The sequence below is a fragment of the Protopterus annectens genome, chromosome 11.part0 (assembly GCF_019279795.1).
Source record: "Protopterus annectens isolate FY-2018-M chromosome 11.part0, PAN1.0, whole genome shotgun sequence".
Classification (NCBI taxonomy): Eukaryota; Metazoa; Chordata; order Ceratodontiformes; family Protopteridae; genus Protopterus; species Protopterus annectens.
Genome location: NC_056745.1, coordinates 1,056,219,096 through 1,056,240,222, shown reverse-complemented (window position 1 = coordinate 1,056,240,222; position 21,127 = coordinate 1,056,219,096). Strand labels below are relative to the sequence as shown.

Below are 21,127 nucleotides of genomic sequence, written 5' to 3'. Positions count from 1 at the left end.
GTGATGAAACGGTGTATTCTGATATAAAAAGCTTGTGTTAATTTTGCCAGATTCTCTAGTTGCTTTTAAAACTAATCTTTGCATTTGATATTTATTAACTAGAAAGAATAAAACTCAAGTATATATATATATCGATGGGACCAGGCAAGCAACTGAAAATTGATTCACCGAATTGCAGAGTCATTTGCAGAAAATTGATTATCTTAGTGTTTAGAAACATTTTTTTTTCTGACAGGGGCAAGCTTCTTCACCCCCCAATACTTTCTGAACTCAGTGAACAGAGGAAGGGAAAAATGCCAAACAACATTGAGCTAACAGTTTCACCAAGTGTTGTCATTCAGGCAGTTTGACCCTTACACATCTGGCAGAGCACTTGGATAGGCACCACAATCAGGTTGTTAAAACTGTAGCTGTCCCAGCTTTATTAAACTGGGGAGAATATTCTTGTGAGAAACTCATTGACTGTCAAATCTATAGACTCACCTGACTTGTTAAACGATGGAAGATGTTCTCCAGAGACTCGTGTTGTTTTGCATGCACTAATAGCACCAAACTTAGTATATGTAAAACATGCAGATAACAGTAACATATGTAATACCAGTCTAGTGCCACTGTTGTTTTGCTGACCTCCGTTTCTTAGCTGCTAATGTGTATGGTATCAGAAATTCCCCTTGCCTCTCATTTGTTAAGCAGTGGAAGTGGACACTCAGTAAATTGCAAAAAAGTTAGGATTCCATTAATTTTCCCAAGTTAAGTTAATGTGACCTTTGTAATTGCCAACGTATGTTTACCTTAATTTGAGTCTATGCAATTATTATTGATATCTAGGTTTTTGTTTGTTTGTGTCTTTCGGCTTTTCCCAGTTAGGGGTCGCCACAGCGGAACTCCGGTCTGCTAATGATTGGCAGTAGATTTTTACGTGCCGAGTTGCCATCCCTGATGCACAACCTTCAATGAAGGTACACCCATTCATGCAGGCCTCCACACAGAAGACGCTCTAGCTGAGAATCGACTGGGACAATGTCTAGCTGTGAGGCGACAACGCTACCACAGCACCACCACCGCAGTATTATTGATATCTAGGTACATTACTAAATAGTGGAGTATGATGTCTCCCTTAAGAAGGGCGATTGACTTAATCCCAAATAAGTTCAGTACGTAAAAATACCGATCTGTAGTTTACTTCTCTTTGTACAGCTCACTACCACTGACAGCATTGCTTTTCTTTGTTGCTTATAAAATGTTTTCTTAAAAAACAGTAGGATAAACAGAACTTGTCTAAGTTGCTTTCCACAAATGCATTAAAGTGAGTGAAGTGCTATATGTTGGGATCGGGAGTTTTTCTAACTGTTCGTGCTTTATGCACTGAGGCTACAGGTACACTAGAACTAAATATTATTGCACCTAAGTGCAGTAGCATTTGGTTTAAATGAATAACCACATTACTCCTCTTCATGAAACAGTTTAAAACATTTTCAATCACATAGCACTTCACCTATAATAATGTGGTTTTGAATCCCATTGTTTGTTCTTTTGACGATGTTCAAATTTTCATTGATGATAATGTAGAAAATTAATTTATCAAAATGTTTTGTTAGCAATGAGTTGACTGATGCTATCCATTTTATTTAAGTACTTGAATGTTTTAATCAAGGCATATTTCATTGTTTTTTTTTTTTTATATATATATAACAGAGTTCGGCCACAACTAGCCAAAGAGAAGATAGAAGGATGCCACATTTGCACATCAGTCACACCTGGGGAACCCCAAGTTATTCTTGGAAATGACAAAGCTTTCACCTTTGATTATGTATTTGATACAGATACACAGCAAGCAAGTGTCTATCAGAGTTGTACAGAAAAACTTATCGAAGGCTGTTTCGAAGGATATAATGCTACTGTTTTGGCATATGGCCAGGTAAATGGATTTAATTTTCTGGTGTGCAATAATTCCATTGTAAACTTTAGTAGTACTTTTCAGTTGAACCTGTGATGCACAACTATCACATGTGACCCAGAGTGTTACACGTGTTCCATTTATTACACAGCTGAACAAGGTGCTTTTTTAAATGAAATGATTAAGTTACTCCCACAGTGTAGTGTAGCAGGATTGTTGTACAGTAGCAATAAACAAAATTGCTGCTTTCCATACTGTTGTGCAATCCTGGATGTAATACATTTACCAATGCAGTATAGTTGTGGGGTACAAGATTTAATTTATTTGCTGTAACACAGTGACAATACATGTTATTTCTTCTTAGTCTGTGATAGTAAAACAGTTCAGTAAGGTACTTCTTTGCAATCCAGCAGTTAGTATGTATTTTTGTCTCTAATACTTTTCAGCATATTGGGACTGTGCGAGTTGGGTACAATTGTTTGAGTACTGACTAATCGTGTGCTTAATAGATTGATGTACACTCAAGTAATGAGTTTGACTTGTATTAGAATCACAGCAGTTTTCAGAGGTTGGCTATCTACATTGTTGTTTGCTGTTTCAGGAGTGACCATTTCCTACTGTGATTTCAGTATTTCCTTGAAAATGACAGAGAAAGTAGCACAATCCTGCTTTCAGATCAGGAAGTATGATCTTCTAGTAACAGGTGTTAGTTTCTTTTGTTAATGAAAATTGTGTTTTTACTTTGCGGTTAAGTCGCACTTTATGGTATGCATGTGTGCGCGGGCACACACACACACAATATGATCATACTATGACAATACATTCAGGCACATACACATGCACACACAATATGATGACAGGTCCACACACACACACACACACACACACACACGCACACACTTCTATTTGAAAAAAGGATAGACATCTCTCCACTTTCTAGTTATCCCGATCTTTCTTTTTTCAAGGATTGTATTGTTTAATAGTGGTAAGAAGGGCATTCTGTATTGCTCATCTCATGAGTAAGGCATTGCCTCCAGAAAAAAAAGAAGTTAAAACATATCTGTACTCTTCCTCCATCATGCCAATAGTAGAGTACAACACCCCTTTTGGTATGTACCTTTCCAAGCACCTGTAGCAATTGGAGAAACCACAGAGGTTCCTCACAAGGAAAATTCTAGGTCTTCAGCATCTATCCTGTGTGGATCATCTGAAATCACTGTCACTTTATTGTGTTTCATACAGAGTACTCAGAGGTGATCTCTGCCTTGCATATAAGGCAATCACTGACCCTGCTTTATTGGAAATACTGCATAACCGCAAGTCAAATGGTGCACGGGTTACTTGCTCTAAAGACTTTAACCTGGTATGTGACATTAGTAGAATCTGCGGGAGGGACATGTTTGTCTCCCAGAGGTAACCATACCTTTGGAACAGACTCCCACTTCATGTCAAACAGAGCACCTCATTGGCCCTCTTGAAACACAGTCTGGACAACTGGATGGGTAACAGTAAATTCACCCTGGGGATTCCACCTGTGTCCCTCTTGGACAGAGGCATTAGGTGCTGATAGTGGAAATAAGGGTAGAACTTGGCTAGGCTTGTAAGGGCCCTAGGGCCATTAGCCTAGTAACTTCCTGTGATCCTATAAATAGAAACTTTTACATTGTATTAAAAGTTTGCGTGTTAAAGTTGAACTGTACTAATGCTAGCTCCTATTTTTACATTGTGTTCCTTTGTCCTTGGTAAATGGATCTAATCAAAATGGAAAATGGTGTAGTGTAAGACAGCATGTGGAGCAGTAAATAACTCCACAGAACCTAATAAAGAAGATAACAACAAATGTTTTAGCAGCAGCATATTCATAGATTCATAATTGCATACTAGACTAAAGACCACTAAGGCCCTCATATGCCTAGCCATGCAACCATACCTCTCAACCTTTTAGAGTAAGAAATCTGGACAAAGCCGTAAATAATGGGGGGGGGGGGGTCACAGATCCTAAAATAGGGACAAATTTTAAATACTCCTCTCAAACTTAGAAAGTTGATAGAGTAACAGGCTTTGCATTAACATGAATTTTCTGAAGGGTACAAAGTCTGAAACTCTAATGTTATTTTCTGACTTCAATCCTCAATGAGTTGCCAATGATTTGCCAGCAAACCATAATTTTATGAGAAACGGGTCAAAACTTTGAGGCAAAAATTTGGACATTTTGAGAAAATATGGACAGTTGAGAGGTAGGCATGTAACCCAAATGTGATACACAAATTTGATTTATTTAGGGGTGATTTACTCACTGCCTCTATCCATCGGAGACATAGGCATCAGACCATGGGTGAATTTCCAGTTACCCATCCATAGGTTAAACGTTTTAACCAGGTAAGTCCACTCGACACCAATTATCCCTTTCCAGGGGCAACCTGGGAGTACTCTTTAGTTTAATAACTTTCCCAGAGACACACGTGTAGGTAAGTGGAGGTGGAAAGAATCAAACCCCATACCTGACTTACAGGAAACGGCTCATTAACAGCTTGGAGCTTTAAGCCTTAAGCCTCTGAGCTAGCTGCCAGGTCCACAGGTATTTCTAAAAAGTTGATTCTCCTGATAAATATTTTTTTTTATTTAACTTTGACTAAAATTAACATATTGTAAATTAAGCCCTTTGGGCTATCCACTGCTGGATGGGTGTTCGAAAAGTGTCTGGCTCCTGTTGTAGCCCATTCTAGGCTACAGGATATCCACTTTTTTCTGCATTTAGACAACTTACTTTTCATTGCAGAGTCTTTTTAAAAGTGTCAGGAATCTCTCACCTGGGTAAGAGGTCTCCAACATAGGCTGAAATTCCAAGAGAGCATTCAAGTCTTTTTTTTTTTTTACTCCATCATACAGGATAGTGTTTCTGGAGTATCAGCTAGACATCTCAGTAGAGATTTTCTTCCAAGGGAAATGTTTTCTGTCTGTTTTCCACTCAGACTTCTGTCACTGTGAAGGAATATCTTAGGATTTGGGTCTTATGGCTTTCATAATTCTCATGATACCTCTTGCAAGACTCCCAAGTGAGAGAAGCAATGGTATATGAATTCTCTTTGGTTCCCAGCATCTACACCCATCCATTATCTTTTCAAATCCCAGTTCTGGGATTTGTGAAAAGGGAAATCACTTTAGATAGAGACCAGAATCTGGGTCTCCATTCTCCCCTCCTGCTCCAAAGCAGTCAGTCACAACAAATACCTTTGTCTTTGCTTGCAGAGCAGTTTCAAGAGGAATAAGTGCCAGGTTTTGAAGATAGGAAAGACTGACCAAAACACACAAATATAAAAGAGATACTAGCTCTTATAAAGGCTCTCAGAACTCTGAATCATATGTGGTCCCCATGACTACTTCAAGTAGTTATAAGCAATACCACAGTGATATGGTATATAAGCAAGGGGGAACAGGGGCTTCTCTGCCATGCGTGTTAGCATGGCATATAGCCTTATAGCATAACCTCACTCTATAGGCATTTTACATTCAATCAAAACAAAATTGTGTGGTAGATAAGGTGAAAGTAGACCCTCATAATGGAAACTGAATCTGGGCTCTTCCAAGATTTGATCTGCCTGTTAGGAATTCCTCGATCAGACCTTTTTTCCTCTTCTCTGAACAATCAACTGGCAAAATTCTATTTCAGGACTCCATGCAAGAAGGCTTGGAAGGCAGATACCTTTTCTTTTCCTTGGACAAGAATGTTCCAGTATGCTTTTCTGCCCTTTCCACTGATTTTCAGGGTGCTTCTGATGATTTAGAAGGATTCCCCAAAAGATCATTGTGATGACTGCCTTCTGGCCCAGGCAACAGTGACTCTCACTTCTTCTGGAATTGGCCAGGGGAAATTACCACAAGTTTCCTTACAGACGAGATTTATTCACACAAAATCAGGGGTTTCTGATATATCCAGACCCCAAACAAATACAATCGACTGCCTAGATTGTAAGATCTTGATACCTTTTTTCTGAGGATGTGCAGCAGGTAGCAACTGAGGCAAGAATGCCTGCTACTAGAAAATCATATATAAGCAAATGAAAAAGGTTTAAATTTGGTGCCAGCAAAAAAAAAATAGCATCCATTCAGGTCTAATGTTTATCTGGTTTTACAGTATTTGTGTGAATTACTATCTTATGGAGTGCCGTACTCCTCTATCATGGTTCATTTATCATCCATTTCAGAATGTCTGCCTATGAATCCCCCTCTTTTAATGCAGTCATATGTGACAATGTTGAAAGTAATACTCATCCTTTTTAGTATTTAAAAAATGCATGAAAAAACCTTAAGGATTAAAAAAAAGTGTGGCATGCAGCCACAAAATGCTAAATTCAGATGCACATTCCAAGTGCATCTACTGTCTAGGACTAGCACATTTGGATTTGGACTGTGACATTTGCAAAAGATTTATTTCCTGTTCTTTAATTTATCATAAAAATAAAGTAATACTTAGGGGCTTGCTGCCTTCAAAGCCTTTATATATGGCTTGTGGGGCTTAAAGCCACAAAAGATTGTAAAAAAAAAAAGGAGATTAATTTTGTAAAAGATCTCCTGAATGGACATAGGCTACTACTTTGGCTCTGTCCTCAAAGCTGACTTGAAACAAACAAAAAAAAGTCAGATCCAAGTACTACAGATCCAAGGCCAAGGTCTGACAAATCACCTCTGAGCCCTTCTCTTCAATTATAGTCAAAGCGGATTACCTCTCAGCTCCCATCGCCTTTTTTGGAACAGTCTTCCTGTCACCATTCAAGACATTCATCCACGGCCTCATCTGTTTGGTCTTCCAGGAGGCTATCCAAAGCAGATGTGGACAGGATGATGAGCAAGTTCCTCAGATGCAAATGGGGAGTCCTTCCAGCTTTGACCTCATTGTGGTCTGGAGACCCTTATTAGTGCTACACCTCTGATCTTAGCTTCTTTTCTGATCTGTGCTTTGGTTTTGAAACTGTCAGATCCGAAAGCCTTGGAGTCATCTGCCTTGGATTTGAAGATGTTGGCATTTTCGACTCTGATGGTGTCTCTGAGCTGTCCGGCCACTAGTGTTTCAGAGCTGGAAGACTCTCGGAGCCGAAGCTTCAGTTCTGGCTCTGGGATGTTAGATTTAACTTCAAAGTTGTCAGAGCCGTCTCTTCCCCTTGGAGCTTCGGTGCTAGACAGATCGCCTGTGACCCCTCCTTGGGTAGTTTGCCTGTGGAACTGCAGGAACCAGTGGTCTGTAAGCCTGACTTCGAAGTAATGGAGAGAGACTTCTCTATTCCTAGAGTTCAGATTTCTCTACCCTCCTTGGCTCCTACTCCACAATCCCATTCAATTTTTCTGTCCGAGCCTCATTCATTCATTCCATCAGGACAGTCCGAATCAGTCTCCAGGTTACTGAGCAGGGTATTATCTGTTCTGATACCTCCCCAGAGCGCCCTACTGAAGAGGTTCCCTGTATGAGGAAGTGTAAAAGGAGACACTTACTCTCCAGAAGAGTAGGTCACTGAGGACACTGACTTTGATGAAAGGGAAGGGTCCCCCCAGATCACCACCTGATGATGTCTTCTTTGAAGACATCTTAGAACTCCTAAAACAAAGGGGTGGTTGTTCCCCTGATGATCCTTCCCAAGAGGAGTCAGTGTTCCTGGGGGCCTTTGGATCCTGCTGATGAGCTCACAGATTTAGTTTCTCAATGGGTGTGGAAGGACCCAGACACAGGTGAGCCAATCCCTAAGATCCTGGCACCACCTAAGGATAGACCACACTGGAGTAAAGGTGTGCCCATTGATGCCATGGTCATACAGAGGTGGCCACTAAAGTGGAACTGGCAGAAGTTCCTCTGTCCACCCCCCCTAAGAGTGAGTCTAGAGCACTGGACGGCTTTAAGTGTGTCTCTGTTTCACTCTTAGATTGCTGAATTGTTTGGCACATTCTTACGAGACTCCAGAGAGATTTGATCAAAGGACTTTACGTATCCCTTCTAGGACCATATCCTCCGAGGCAGCAAATACTGTTTCCTCACAGTTGGCTGTCCTTCAGTCTGTTTCGTACCCGTCCATGAGACGTAGCTGAAGGTACCTCACAAACAGCGGGTTCAGGCATCTTCATCAGAAGGTGTGCCTGGATGCGCTTATGTGATTTTGCAGAACCCTTCAAATTTTCTTTTGTCAGTGCACCCTCTGATGGAACCTCGTTATTTTGCCCCAGAGTTGGACACACACTCTAGGTGTGAGCAGGAAGGGAAAGCCCTGTCTGCTGTGGCGTATGTTTTTTGACTCCTCAGCAGACCTTTTCTAGGAACCATTGAGGTGGACAGAAAATGTGGTTCAACAAATCCCAGGGTCCCTTTCAAGATCCAAGTGGAAGGAGGTCCCCCTGGGCTGAGGGGAGACCTCAAATGGAAGATGCTGTCCTTGCTGCAGTGGTGGTACAAATACTCAGGGATCCAGGGATGCTTTCTCTGACAGATCTCATCAGCACTTCAGAAAGGAAGCCTGACTGTCCATCTCTGGAGGCAGTTTGAGGTCTTTTATCCCTGCACCAGATAACCTGGCTAGAAATTTACAAGAGATTCAGTTATACAGTACCATTTTCCCATTGACCCCCTCTAGTATCTAACAAACTCCCGATGTTCCAGCCAGTCAGAGGAAAGCAGCCGCTCTGGAAATAAACAAGCTGCTACAAAAGAGTCATCAAAGAGTACCCCCCTCAAGACCAGATAGAATCCGGGACTTATTCAAGATTGTTTTTAGTGCCAAAAAAAGACAAAGGACTGGTGACCAGTCTTGGATCTCAGCAAACATACAAAGTTTCAGATGGTCACGGTTTAGTCTATACAGTCTGCTTTTCTGTACAAGGATGACTAGATGTACACAACAGATCTTCAGGATGCATGCTGTCACATAAGAATGAATAGGTGATCCAGAAGATACATCTGCACTTCAGCTGGGAGCCAGTCACTACCAATTCAGAGCACTTCCCTTTGGTCTCACCACAGCCCCAGGGTGTTTACCAAGTGCATGGCAGTAGTTACAGATCACTTGAAATTGCAGGGATTCCAAGAGTTTCTATATCTGGACAACTGACTCCTGACTGCAATGGCCAGGCATCACGTAATTCAAGCACAGGGCTACTTTATTCCAGCTACACTGTTGTCTGGGGATTTCTGTCAGTTGCAACAAATCTCAACTCAGTCCAACTCAGATTGAAATTCATAGTTACTCTGTTCAATATGGTCACTCAAGTTGCTTCTGTCCCTCTGTTTCGGATTCAAACAATTCAGTTCCAGGTCTAAAAGATCATTGAGTTCTTCTCTTTCAACCCATCTGATACTGCAAGGGTTGGGATCCATGTCAGCGGCAATTGCCTTCATACCGTTGGCAAGGTTCCATATGAAAAACCTCCAGTGGACACACTCAACTCAGTGGTCTGTTCTTCAACAACCATTATCCAGTCAAGTCAAAAATAACACAAGCTTGCAAAACTACCTTCTCTGGTGGATCCATTTCAATCAAATGCAAGAAAGCTGTCCATTTCTTCTCCCTTAACCTAAGGTCACAGTGACCACGGACACCTCAGATTGTGTGGGAGGGCACTTCTTGATAAGGAGTGTCCAAGGCATATGGCCCCCTGAAGAGGCCTACACCCATATCAATGTCCTAGGCATGAGACCTGTCCTCCTAGTGTTGCAGGCCTTCCAAGGCACTCTCCCAACCGGGACTATTGCGATTCAGGCAGACAATATGTCGGTGGTCTGGTATATCACCTGACAAGGGGGAACTAGATCTTACCCTCTTTGACAAGAAGGTATGAAAGTGTGGCAGTGGACGGTCTCATCCAGTCACTTTCTGATAGCAATACACAAAGTCCATCATGATTGCAGACAAAGTTAAACAGGTCTATTCTGATGCCTCACGAGTGGTCTCTCAACGTGAATCTGGCAGAGAGGATTTTCATCGATGGGGCCAACTATGCTGCAACCTTTTTGAATCTCCCCTCAATAACAAGTGCAGCAGGCTCTTTGCCGTAATTCAAAAAGAAAAACTCCTGCGACCAACACAGCTGTATATTAAAAAGTTTAATAACTGATGAAAATAAATAAAAATAAAAGCAACTGGTAAGCACTTTTGCGGTTAGCATGACTGCTTCTTCAGACCATGGATAAAACAAAGCATTGAATCAGATTTAAAACCAAACCAACCAATCACAATCATAAAACATTTAATTCCCACAGTAATGGCTTACAGAAAAATACATCATGCTTTGCATAACTCATAACTGTTGCAATCATAAAATATATACCTAAAAATACAAAAAAATAGAGCATATCCTTTAAAATAAAACATATATTATAAAAAAGAAGATGTATTATAAAAATTGCCAGTAAATAATGTGCTTGCCTAAAAACATGCGGTCGGAGAAAGCTCAGGAACTGTAGCTACCGATCAGAAACTAACCAATCATTAAAAATCATGACTACAGTGATCATTCAAACATCTACTATTATGTTAAGTTTAGGTTACTTTGTACAACTGTAATTTGTCATTGTTGGCATTAGTCAAATAAATGCTTCTGAGCTGAAATTCAAGTGTAAACATTGTGTACTGAGCTGTAAAATGTGTATACTGGAATTAACTGCCAATAACTTTTGCTGTGGCATATGATACACTCCTTGCTCATACAAAAAGTTGTTCACTATCCTTCAACAGAGACACATTTGCAGCATTTCTCTTGACTGCGCATAAAATCTATGTAAAAATTATATCTCCAGTCTCTTACTTTTATGTAGTAGTTACAAAAGCAGCTGCTGCTCTACTTTCCTGGAAACTTCTGACAGTAGCACTTAAGAATATCTGGACTACTGAATTGTGTGCGTCTTTGAAAATAAGTCCCATTCAAGAGTATACAAATATGTTGGACACCATGATATGGTGGGTCTATGTCATATATTCGAACGTCCAAAATGTCGAATACCATATGTTCGAGACCATATGGTCGACATTTGGAAGTTCAAATATAGAATAAAAAAAAAAAAAAGAAAAACCCACCTTAAAAGTGCGAGCAGGGGGACAAGCCCCCCCCTGCTCCCCCCACACCCTCCCTACTTAAATATACCAACTCTGAGACCGCACTTTAGTGCAGAAAAGGGAAATTTTCCCATTCTGCACCTACAGCGCCATTAAAAGTTAATCTTCGAACACTTGAAATGTCGAACATGTGATCTCGACCATATGTCTTCGACATTTCCAGCGTTTGAAGATTTAACATAGACCCACTATGGTGCCCTTTTTTCATGTGTATATTTAATCTGCATTCATTTGTTGTGAATGCAGATAGTTATCTACTGCTGACAGTCCACTAGTTTATACAGTTTATTTCAAATGTAGATCCACAACTGAACCACTTTGTTTTTTTTTAATCTGCCACCCACAAATTAACACCCCATTAAAATATTTCAAAATGTTTTTAATTACACAAAACTCTAGATGTTTAAGGAGGCATTGTTGCACAGTATTTAGCTTGTGTCCTTACAGCTCTTGGTTTTCCAGTTAATTTCCCAGCTGGGATTCCATCCTTGCAGAGTTTGCATGGTCTTCCTTTGTCCATGTGTGTGTTTTTATACTGGGTATTTGTTTCCTCCCACATTATACAGATGTCCTGTAGCTGAGCTGGTGTTTCCCTTAATTGCCCATAGGTGTGCAGGATGCATGTATGTGTGCACGTGTACATGTGTTTTGTAGTAGACTAATGTACCCACCACGTTTAGTTTTTCTGCCTTATATCCACCGAGCACCAAGATAGGGTGTGGCTCCCCATGATCCTGAAATGGATCATGTTGTAAAAGCAAACTCTATCAAAATGATACCCTGGTGTGTAAATCCAAATGTTATACCTGTATGTTTGGAAGTACTTGTGTTTTAATATTAAGGCATGTATTGCATTAATGGTACAGTTTTTGGATTATGATATTTTGCCCTTGATATGTCATTTAAGATTCGGTATAAATCGATCAGGTCATCTAGATGCTCCTTTTGACATTTTACACTAGATATTTTTTTTCAAGCCATGCAGTTAGCCAACTCATCTAGATGTTCCTTTTGACATTTTACACTAGATATTTTTTTTCAAGCCATGCAGTTAGCCAAATGGAATAGTGTTCCTTGGAATTTAAGCCCAGTCATAACTATCTTAAATGTTTTATGTTTCTGCCATATTAAAAAACTGAATGTCTGGTGGCAGAATGCTGATTTAGAGTCCTTTGAATCACATGGCCACTTTTTTCTGACTGTCAGCAGAAATTTCAGCCTTTAATAACTAGTTTTCTCTGACCACCACCACCACCATCAGTCTCAAGAGATGTGTAGCATTTTGTCAGGATGTATGCATCAATTTACACATTATCTGTGTTGAGCTAGTAAGGAGATCTCACCAGTCCTCTGATTGACAAATGTGGCTACAACATTCCTCCTCCCCTTCCCACGCACTCCTGTGAGCTCAGTTAGGCCATAAAGTCTTCATATTTTTTCTAGCGCTTATGGCAACATTTTCAAACATTAATGGTGGATGATGTTTTATCAATAGTTAAGTAAGTGCAGCAGACATTGCTTTACCGGAAATTTTTTGATGCATTCACTGAAGCTGTCAGTTTTTTATTGGCATGTTATTGACTGCCTTTTAAAGGAGAACCCATCCCACAGACTCAAAAACATGTTTATTTCATCATGGTTTGGTGTTTCCTACATTTTAAAACCACTCTGGGATTATGTACAGGTTTTTAAACTATTTTTGTATGCAATTTCTGAGCCTGATCACGTGGGGTTTAGCATCTTGAAGTGATCCTGATTGTTTAGTCTGCCTGTAGGTATCCCACAATGCAGTGCTTGTCTGTAAAAAAACAAGTTACAACACGCAGGCCTCTTTCTTCCTAAAGCTCCTGTCACTGCCTTGGTTTTTCATGCATACACTGCTGTCTTTCAGTCAGTTTTAAATAACATTTCATGCCGTTCAGTGACTACTTAAAATGCAAACAGTGCAAATGTGACAGAACAGACTTTCAAAGTGCTTTTTACTGCTGCTGCTTTTTAGAATAGCTAAATTGAAGTATTTTGTGAAGCCTGAATTGTACTCCTTCGACTCATCTCCTATCCCCCTTCACACCTAACTTCCCTAGCTGTCAAAGTGCTGAGGGTAATTTGAGCTGTTACCTACTGTGATTGACCGTTCACAGCAGGAAACTTGACTCATGTACTGTTCCTGTGTTCTAGCCTTTATTTTCTGTATGGGTAGGGGAAGGACCAGGGAGCTGTAACATCACATAATGGGTGGGTTTTTAGGGTGGTCATGATGATGTCAGTTTGGAGAGGGAATTGGCCAGAAAACTACCTGTACTCCTTGTCCTTGATGACATCAATGAGTTGGAGACTGCAGCAAGCTTTTTATGGGTGGAATAAAAGTTTTTTTTTGAAAGTGAAACCACCACAGTACAGTAAGGTACTGTTCTAGTGGAGAGAAACAGTCAATTTAAAATATTTTAAATGCTGTATTGCTGTTTATTCATAGGAGGGACTGTAAATAGGGAGAAAAAGGGGAGAGGGACTGTAAATAGGGAGAAAAAGGGGAGAGAAGTTGAGCATTTAATAAAAGCATCCCGTTGTTGGCCTTTAATGTAATCTTTGTTTTCCCTTTGTTTTTAGTATCATTTCCGCCATTAACTTTCTTCTGAACATGGTCCCTGATGACAGAACTAGAGTTATTTTTTCTGGGAACAATTATTGCCACATTTTTGGACTTTTTACTTTGCTTACTTTTTTGGCTTGATTTTACAGATCAGAAATGTGTACATTTGTTTTGTCTGAGATTTAGAGTTGAATATAGAGAATGCTGGAATGCAGTGTCCCTGTTTGTTTGCCTCACTCCATCCAAGTCTTATTTTACTTTTAGTAATTTTCAAATTCATGATCAAAGCAGGTGTTTGGCTAGTCCATTTAATCTAATATTAGGGTCTTCCTATATTATTCTTATCCTTTTCACCAGTCACACTCGTGTGATCTTGTTAACCAGTCACACTGTTACTTTACAGAGAAAATCCCATATTGAGGGCATCCACATTTGGTGCTGATGACGTTAACATGCCTAGCTCCTGAACCTGCTATTTCTTTGTTGCTTCTCGCACTTTTTTTATACATTTGTTAACTGTATGTGCCACTGGACACAAGTGCCCAATATCCGGGTTGACCCTGGAACACTGCCTGCTTAACTGACTTCCTCAGAGTTCTACAGTAGGTATATGGACGTGGAAGAAATCAAACTCTGTATGCTTTGAATATAGGAAGCAGCTCATTAACAGCCCACAGCTTTAATCCTGAGCAGTAACTACCACACTGGGTTTCGTACTGTCTTGGGTAAGAGCACACTGAGAAGCTTTGCTGTCACTGCCAGTGTTTGAACCATGCTGCATGGAGATGTAGAATAAGAAGTTCCGGACCTATCTTGGCATCAGGAAGATGCCAGTGGGTTGAAAGCTCTGTATGTGGAAATCAGCAGGAGGCTCCTGTGTATGCTATTAAAAATGTTTCTACTTCCAATATAATTTTAATGTTTAAATGCCAAAATAAGAAAAAAAACTTTTGACAATAAATAACTGCTTTTGCCTTTTTCTAAAATGCAGATTTGACTTTATTCAGCCAATAACAATTGCTTTGGTTCACCACCTTCCAAATTTCGTAAGCCATCAATTGAAATCACTCATTTAAATACAATAACCGACTAATTCTGAGGCCATTTTTTTGAGATGGACAAGGAAAATGTGTTGTCCTCTCTGCTTTTGTCTTGATGACTCCCATTTTTTATGAAAGGCATCGAGTGTGATGGTGCCTGATATGTACTTATTTTTAGGGGTCTATATCACATTGTCGAACTTTTAAAAGTTCGGACATCATATATTCGAACTTTAAATGTTCGACAACGAAATAAAAAAAAAGCACAAAAAACTTACCTGAAGGTTTTAAGCAAGGGGGCAAGCCCCCCTGCACCCCCCACATCCCCTGCTACTTAAATATACCAACTCCGCGATCGCACTACATTGCAGGAAAGGGAAAGCTTCCCTTACAGAGATCTCCATTGCAATGTTTGAAGTTTTACAAGTTCGAACATATGGTTTCGACCATATGATGTTCAAACTTGTAAATGTTCGACAGTGTGAATGGGACCCTATTTTTAGGCCCCTGATTTTTCTTCCTTCCAGAAATGCCAGAATGTGTTTGTGTGGAAGAAGTTTGTAGAGTCCTGGGTTGTCACTGTTATCCACAAGAACATACACAGTCCCTGCAAGCTTCGCCATTTGTTTTAACCAACTCCATTATCAGGTATCCTAGAGCCGACTTCTGTGCAACGTTTTCATCTATCACAAGTGTCACAGACCACAACGTGCTGCTACTCTGCATCATACAAAGAATAATAAGCATTGGACAGCTCTGACAAGTGTGCACTTATGTTACATTGGCCCTCTGCTAGACATTTTCTGTCTAAATTCCTGTTGTCTGTAGTGGATTATACTCTGCAAATGCTTGTAGGTTTCCATGAGTCTGGGTTCATACAGTTTCTGAGCCAGAATTTGTCTATGGCTTCAATGGCGTGCTTCTATGAAACCCACAATAATTTGACTGTATTCATATTGTAAGTATGATCCCAAATTCTGGTATGTTTCTTTAAAGAATGGCATGGCTGAGTCTCTCCCTCTCTCAAGGAGACGCTTAAACTATCTCTGTTGTCTTCCACAATGGCTGCACACTAAACAACAGGGTGATTAGAGCTCTCACAGTGTGAAAATTGCTGTAAAAACAATCCAGTCAAGGCTATTCATTTGGGGAAAATTCAGTTACTGTTATGTAATTACACTGCCTGGATGTTGCAAATAAGAAATTTAGAGAAAGTGAGAAAAAATAAACCAGAAAAAAAAAAACTCGAAGAATCTTGCAGCTGTCTGGCAAAAGGAGTCCAAGCTTCAACTCTGGTACAGGAAATGACTTCTAGTAATATAGGGGAAAACTTCATTAGATGTACTTATAGGTATTAAAAATAAGTGAAACATTAAAGAGATGAGTTATAAGGCACAGATAAAACCGGAGATTTTCTGCTGCAGCAAAGAAACTGGGAGTAGACTGCATTAAGTTTATGAAAATAAAATTAAGCATCTGGACTAGTGTTCTACGTCAGGATGTGTTAGTTGAGAGGGCACATCATGAGTATCTATACCTTGCCATGAGAGAGCAACCAAGGCCTATATTGGTAAAGATCATACTTCTTAGAGCAGGAATTCTGTACAAAGATAAAAATAATGAAGGGGGGGGGGGGTAAAGAGACTCAAAATAACAGACAGATTTTAAATATTGTTCTTATTTGCTGGAATAGCAGATTGTGTGTTAGCATGCATTTCTTGATGGATATGAAGTCTGAAACTCAAATATTATTTTGTGACTTAAATCCTCAATGATTTGCCAGAAAACCACAAGTGTTCTAATAAATAGAACAAAAATGTTAGGTGAAAATGAAATTTTGGGCAGTTGGAAGGTATTATAAAGCTGCAGTCATACCAGCATAATAATTGCTCCTGACAAAGTTGTGGCATAAGAGAAGACTGTTAAAATTTGGAGAAAGCAGTAATTGTGGAAAATTATATTCATGTTACATCAGACAGAAAAGAAGCAGATGTATCCCAGCAGTCTGGGAATGTCGGCATGCAGGTGTGAGCTTCAAGCTGCTGTGTTCAGCTTTCTTCAGAATGTTTTTTTTTTCCTGGAGGATCAAAGACATTTTTGGATGCAGTATTAGCTAAGGAGGAAAAAAAATACCCAACAGAGTGAATCACCAAGCAGAAGAAGAGTTTGCTTCTCTTTCGTCTGACAGTAACGAGGCCCATATAGAGATTTTGCCAGTGAAATATTTTCCATTGTTCCAAGGGAGATTGCTTGACTTAGAGAAACACACAAGAGCTAATTTAAAGAACCAGGAGTACCTTGGAGTTGAACCAGTAGCTGGTGTTGGGAGATGAAAAGGATCAAAATGAAAATTAGCAACGTGAAATTAGTGAATAAATATGAGACTCTGAAGCATGACTCCTATTAGATATAAGAATGTTCATGTGAAATGTGGCTTTACAAGAATTGGACAAAATTTTGTTGACTGTGTTAAACTGGTGGGTGGACTGTAAATTATACATATCACATTGTCATTGATATTTAAAAGGACACTGAATGTGCTGAAGAAGTAACTAAGTTAAACATCTTTAATAGAATAATGTAAATGTTTGAGTTAAGCCTGCTGGAAACAGGAAGTTGGATAAACAATCAAAGTTTGAGTTGTATAAACGCATGAACTGATAAAATGATGTAAAGTATATCGTAAGCGCTTAACATGTATGTGGATTGCACAGTATGTATATTGGGTGCTGGCTTTGAAGCAGTAAACATTGATTTGAAAAAAATCATAGCACAAATTGCCTGTTATAGTGTAAAGCAGTCTTTTATAGTGTGCAGGCAGGATATTTTAAATGTGGGGTGCAGCTGTCGTCTCAGTGACTGCTGTATAAGTTAAAGATAATGAAACAAGAAAATACGTTTATTAGTTTTAAGAAGTCCAGACTTTACACTGTAACAAGAGAAGAAAGGCTAGTCAGACGTAAGTTAAAGTTAATATAATGTACTCTTTGGATGCTAGGGTGTGGGGTGTATGAGTGTGTTGATCACAATGTATGTAGAACTAAAAAAAAAATTCCCGTTTTTGTATGGGTGAATATCTAGAACCATGTCCTTGAGTTATGCTATAGACACATTTTTTATGCACCCTGCTATGGTGGCAAATGCTGTTTAACAATCTATCTGATGTTGTTAATCTTCTTTCATTCGTCACTGAAGGGATGTCTGTTCCGTCCCCGGAACCGAGTCGGCCTTATACCAAGCTCATGCCAGCCAAAAACTCTCGAGCTAAGGTTTTACCCATAGTACACATGTACTTCGTGTTTCACTGTTGCAGTCATCACTTTTGGGTTATCTATTTGCAGTAGTCCTCAGTCGGCCTGATTAGCAAAGTCTTGGGTCCTGCATCGGTTGCTGTCCCTTCTTCCGTGATGTCAGGTAGTCAGGGGTATAAAACATGCAGCCAGCACCATTACATCAGTCTTTCTTGCCGTGCAGTGCCTGAAGCAGAAGCAGTTTGCAAGTGCCGGTCGTCCGACTCCTGAAATTTTCGTTTTCGAGTTTCAGAACCGAAGTCTTCAACTAAACGCCAAGTACCCCATTGGGGAAACTTTTTCTTGCTCCTTACCGATGTCAGTAAACGTAAATAATTGCATTACTTGTGGAAAGCAAATACCTCATAAAGATTTTCATTTGTACTGTATTCCTTGCCTAGGCCCTGACCACGACGTACCTCACTGTCAGTTTTGTGCTTTATTTAAACCACGAACTATCCGTCGGTATATTTTCGTCTCTAAATCTTTTGGTGCTCAGTTCAATTATCCTGATGTTCTTCGTGTTTCACTGTTGCAGTCATTACATTTTGGTAATCTGCTGGCAGGTTGTCCTCAGTCGGCCTGATTAACAAAGCCTTGGGTCCTGCATCAGTTGCTGTCCCTTCTTCCATGACATCAGGTCGTCAGGGGTATAAAACATGCAGCCGACACCATTACATCAGTCTTTCTTGCTGAGCGGTGCCCAAAGCAGAAGCAGTTCGCAAGTGCCGGTTGGCCGACTCCAGAAATTTTCGTTTTGTAGTTTCAGAACCGAAGTCTTCAACTAAAAGCTAAGTACCCCGCTGGGGAAACTTTTTCTTGCTCCTTACCGATGTCAATAAAAGTTAATGATTGTATTACTTGTGGGAAGCAAATACCTCATAAGGATTTTCATTTGTATTGTATTCCTTGCCTAGGCACTGACCACAGCGTGCCTTGCTGTTAGTTTTGTGCTAAATTTAATCAACGCACTATTAAACGTCGGTATATTTTTGCTTCTAAATATCTTGGCTCGAGATTTAACTATTCAGAAATGTCGGTTAGCAATCTGACTACATGAATACCTAAAAAATGCCAAGAAAAAGACAGAGACAGACCGTCGAGGTCCAAAACCGACGACGAAGCTTCTCCTAAGCCAGTTGCCGGATCGCCAGTACTCGGTGAGGTGCTTTCGCAGCCCCTGATATCCACTACTTTTGATTCGCAGGCCTCTACTGAGACCCATTCGGAGTCTGGTATGCCCCGAGATGCTTTAAGTATTGAACCCGCGGATGTCTCTACCTTAGATGGGTCTAGAGCCGCTGAGCAGGCACCGGCATCTGAGGGTGTTTTCAGGCCTAAAGATTTATATATTAAACCAACCCCATCTTCAAAACTAAGACCAAAATCTACTTCTGTGTCTAAAAAACCAACGCTTGGGCCACGTGTACAGGCCCCAATGCCTAAAAAACAAATGATCAAAATGGCTGAGAATTTAATTACCTTGATCAGGGGTACCCATCCCCCTCCTGCTAAGAGGCCTAGGCAAGGCACGGACTGTGAACCTTCAGATCAGGTTTCTATTCCCACTTATGAGGACTCTGATGCAGAAGATTCCATCCCTTTTGCTTCTCCTCCTGAGGATTTTTCTTTTGGAGAAACTTTGCATACCTTTAAGGAACACTTTCACTGGGAGAGTCAGGATTTCTCAGAATCTAAAAAGAGACTTGGGGATTTCCTTTTTCCTCAGCATAGGCCTTTGGCTATACCTCCTGTTCTAGACATTGTTGATGATGTTTTCTCAGAATCCAGTATGACTCCTGATTCCCTGTCTCTGGCTCCTAGTAAGCCAGACAGATATTACAGGGTTCCTGACTCCCACAAATTCCTCTTTAAAAACCCTACTGCTGACCCTGAAACCATTTCTCAGGGTCCCAAGGGCATTAAGGCTTCTACAGCTAAAAATCCTACCCCTTCTGATAGAGATTCCAGGGCACTGGATAGATGGGGTAAAAAGGTTTACACGTCTGCAACCTCGGCAATCAGGGCTTTAAACTGTCAATTTCATATGCTTAAATATCAACAGCATGTCATGGGCTTACTTAAACAGAAAATGATGTTGATTTCTAACTGTGTGGAAAATAGAGTTGCAGGATTTATTGCATTCAGCTGAACAAGTTGGAAAACATACTTTGCAATGTGGTTGATTCCTTGGAGGCCTCTTGCAGGGCTGCTGTAACTGGATCTGTGATAAGAAGGCATGCTTGGCTCAAGGAGCAAAATCTGCCTGACCATGTTAAAGCAAAATTGTTGGATGCTCCTTTACAACAGGACAGTCTATTTGGTAATAAGGCAGAAGAAGTTTTGAAAAAGATGGAAGATAAAGCTAAATCTATGCAAACTGTAAAATATTTCCTACAAGTGCAGCCACCCAGGTTCAGTAGGCACTGGCCTACTAAGAACTGGTCCTTTCCAGTACCCACCAGAGCCGCTCAGGTCAAACCCAGACATTCCAAAGGCTCCAGGTTTCAGTCACAAGGAACTTATAGAGCAAAGCAATGGGGTGCCTCCACCTCCAAATCTGGAAGTAACAAAGCACCTTCTTACGGTAAACAGTCTCAGTGACTTTCCACTGCAATCACCAAGCACTTAACTTTTGACCGCCCCTTTGGGGGGAAAACTGGCACTTCATGCACGAAACTGGCAACTGATTACCTAGGACAAGTGGGTTTTAAATATAGTATCCCAGGGATACAGATTTAATTTCCACACATTGCCAATCCCAAACGGATGGCCAGATCTGCCTCCAAATCAGTGGGCAGAGGTCCAGAAACAAGTTATGTCCCTCATGAATATGGGGGCTATTCAACCAGTACCAGAAAAGGAAAAGGGACAAGGTTTTTATTCAGGACTTTTCCTGGTACCCAGAAAAGACAAATCATGGCATCCAATTCTGGACTTATCCATTCTAAATACATTTCTGGACATTCCAAAATTCAAAATGCTGACTCTACAACAGTTACTACCTATGCTAGGCAAGGATGCCTGGTTGGTAACTCTAGACTTAAAAGAGGCTTTCCTGCATATCCCAATCAGGGAATCTTGCAGAAGATTCCGCTGCTTCAAAGCAGGCTATTTGCATTACCAGTTCTCTGCACTGCCCTTTGGCTTATCTACTGCGCCCAGAATCTTCACAAAGTGCCTGGCACCAGTAATTGCATTTTGCAGGCAAAGAAATATTC

The 21,127-nt window shown here is 40.3% G+C and overlaps 1 protein-coding gene across 1 annotated transcript in view; it reads left to right on the top strand.

Moving 5' to 3' along the window:
• Positions 1-1,539: 1,539 nt before the first annotated feature.
• The window catches only part of LOC122815023 (kinesin-like protein KIF21A), a 354,809-nt gene continuing 335,221 nt past the window's right edge, over positions 1,540-21,127 (top strand). The window contains exons 1-2 of the mRNA XM_044087275.1: positions 1,540-1,565; positions 1,696-1,918. Of these exons, the coding sequence (XP_043943210.1) occupies positions 1,540-1,565; positions 1,696-1,918 (249 nt within the window). The remainder of the gene's footprint in view (positions 1,566-1,695; positions 1,919-21,127) is intronic.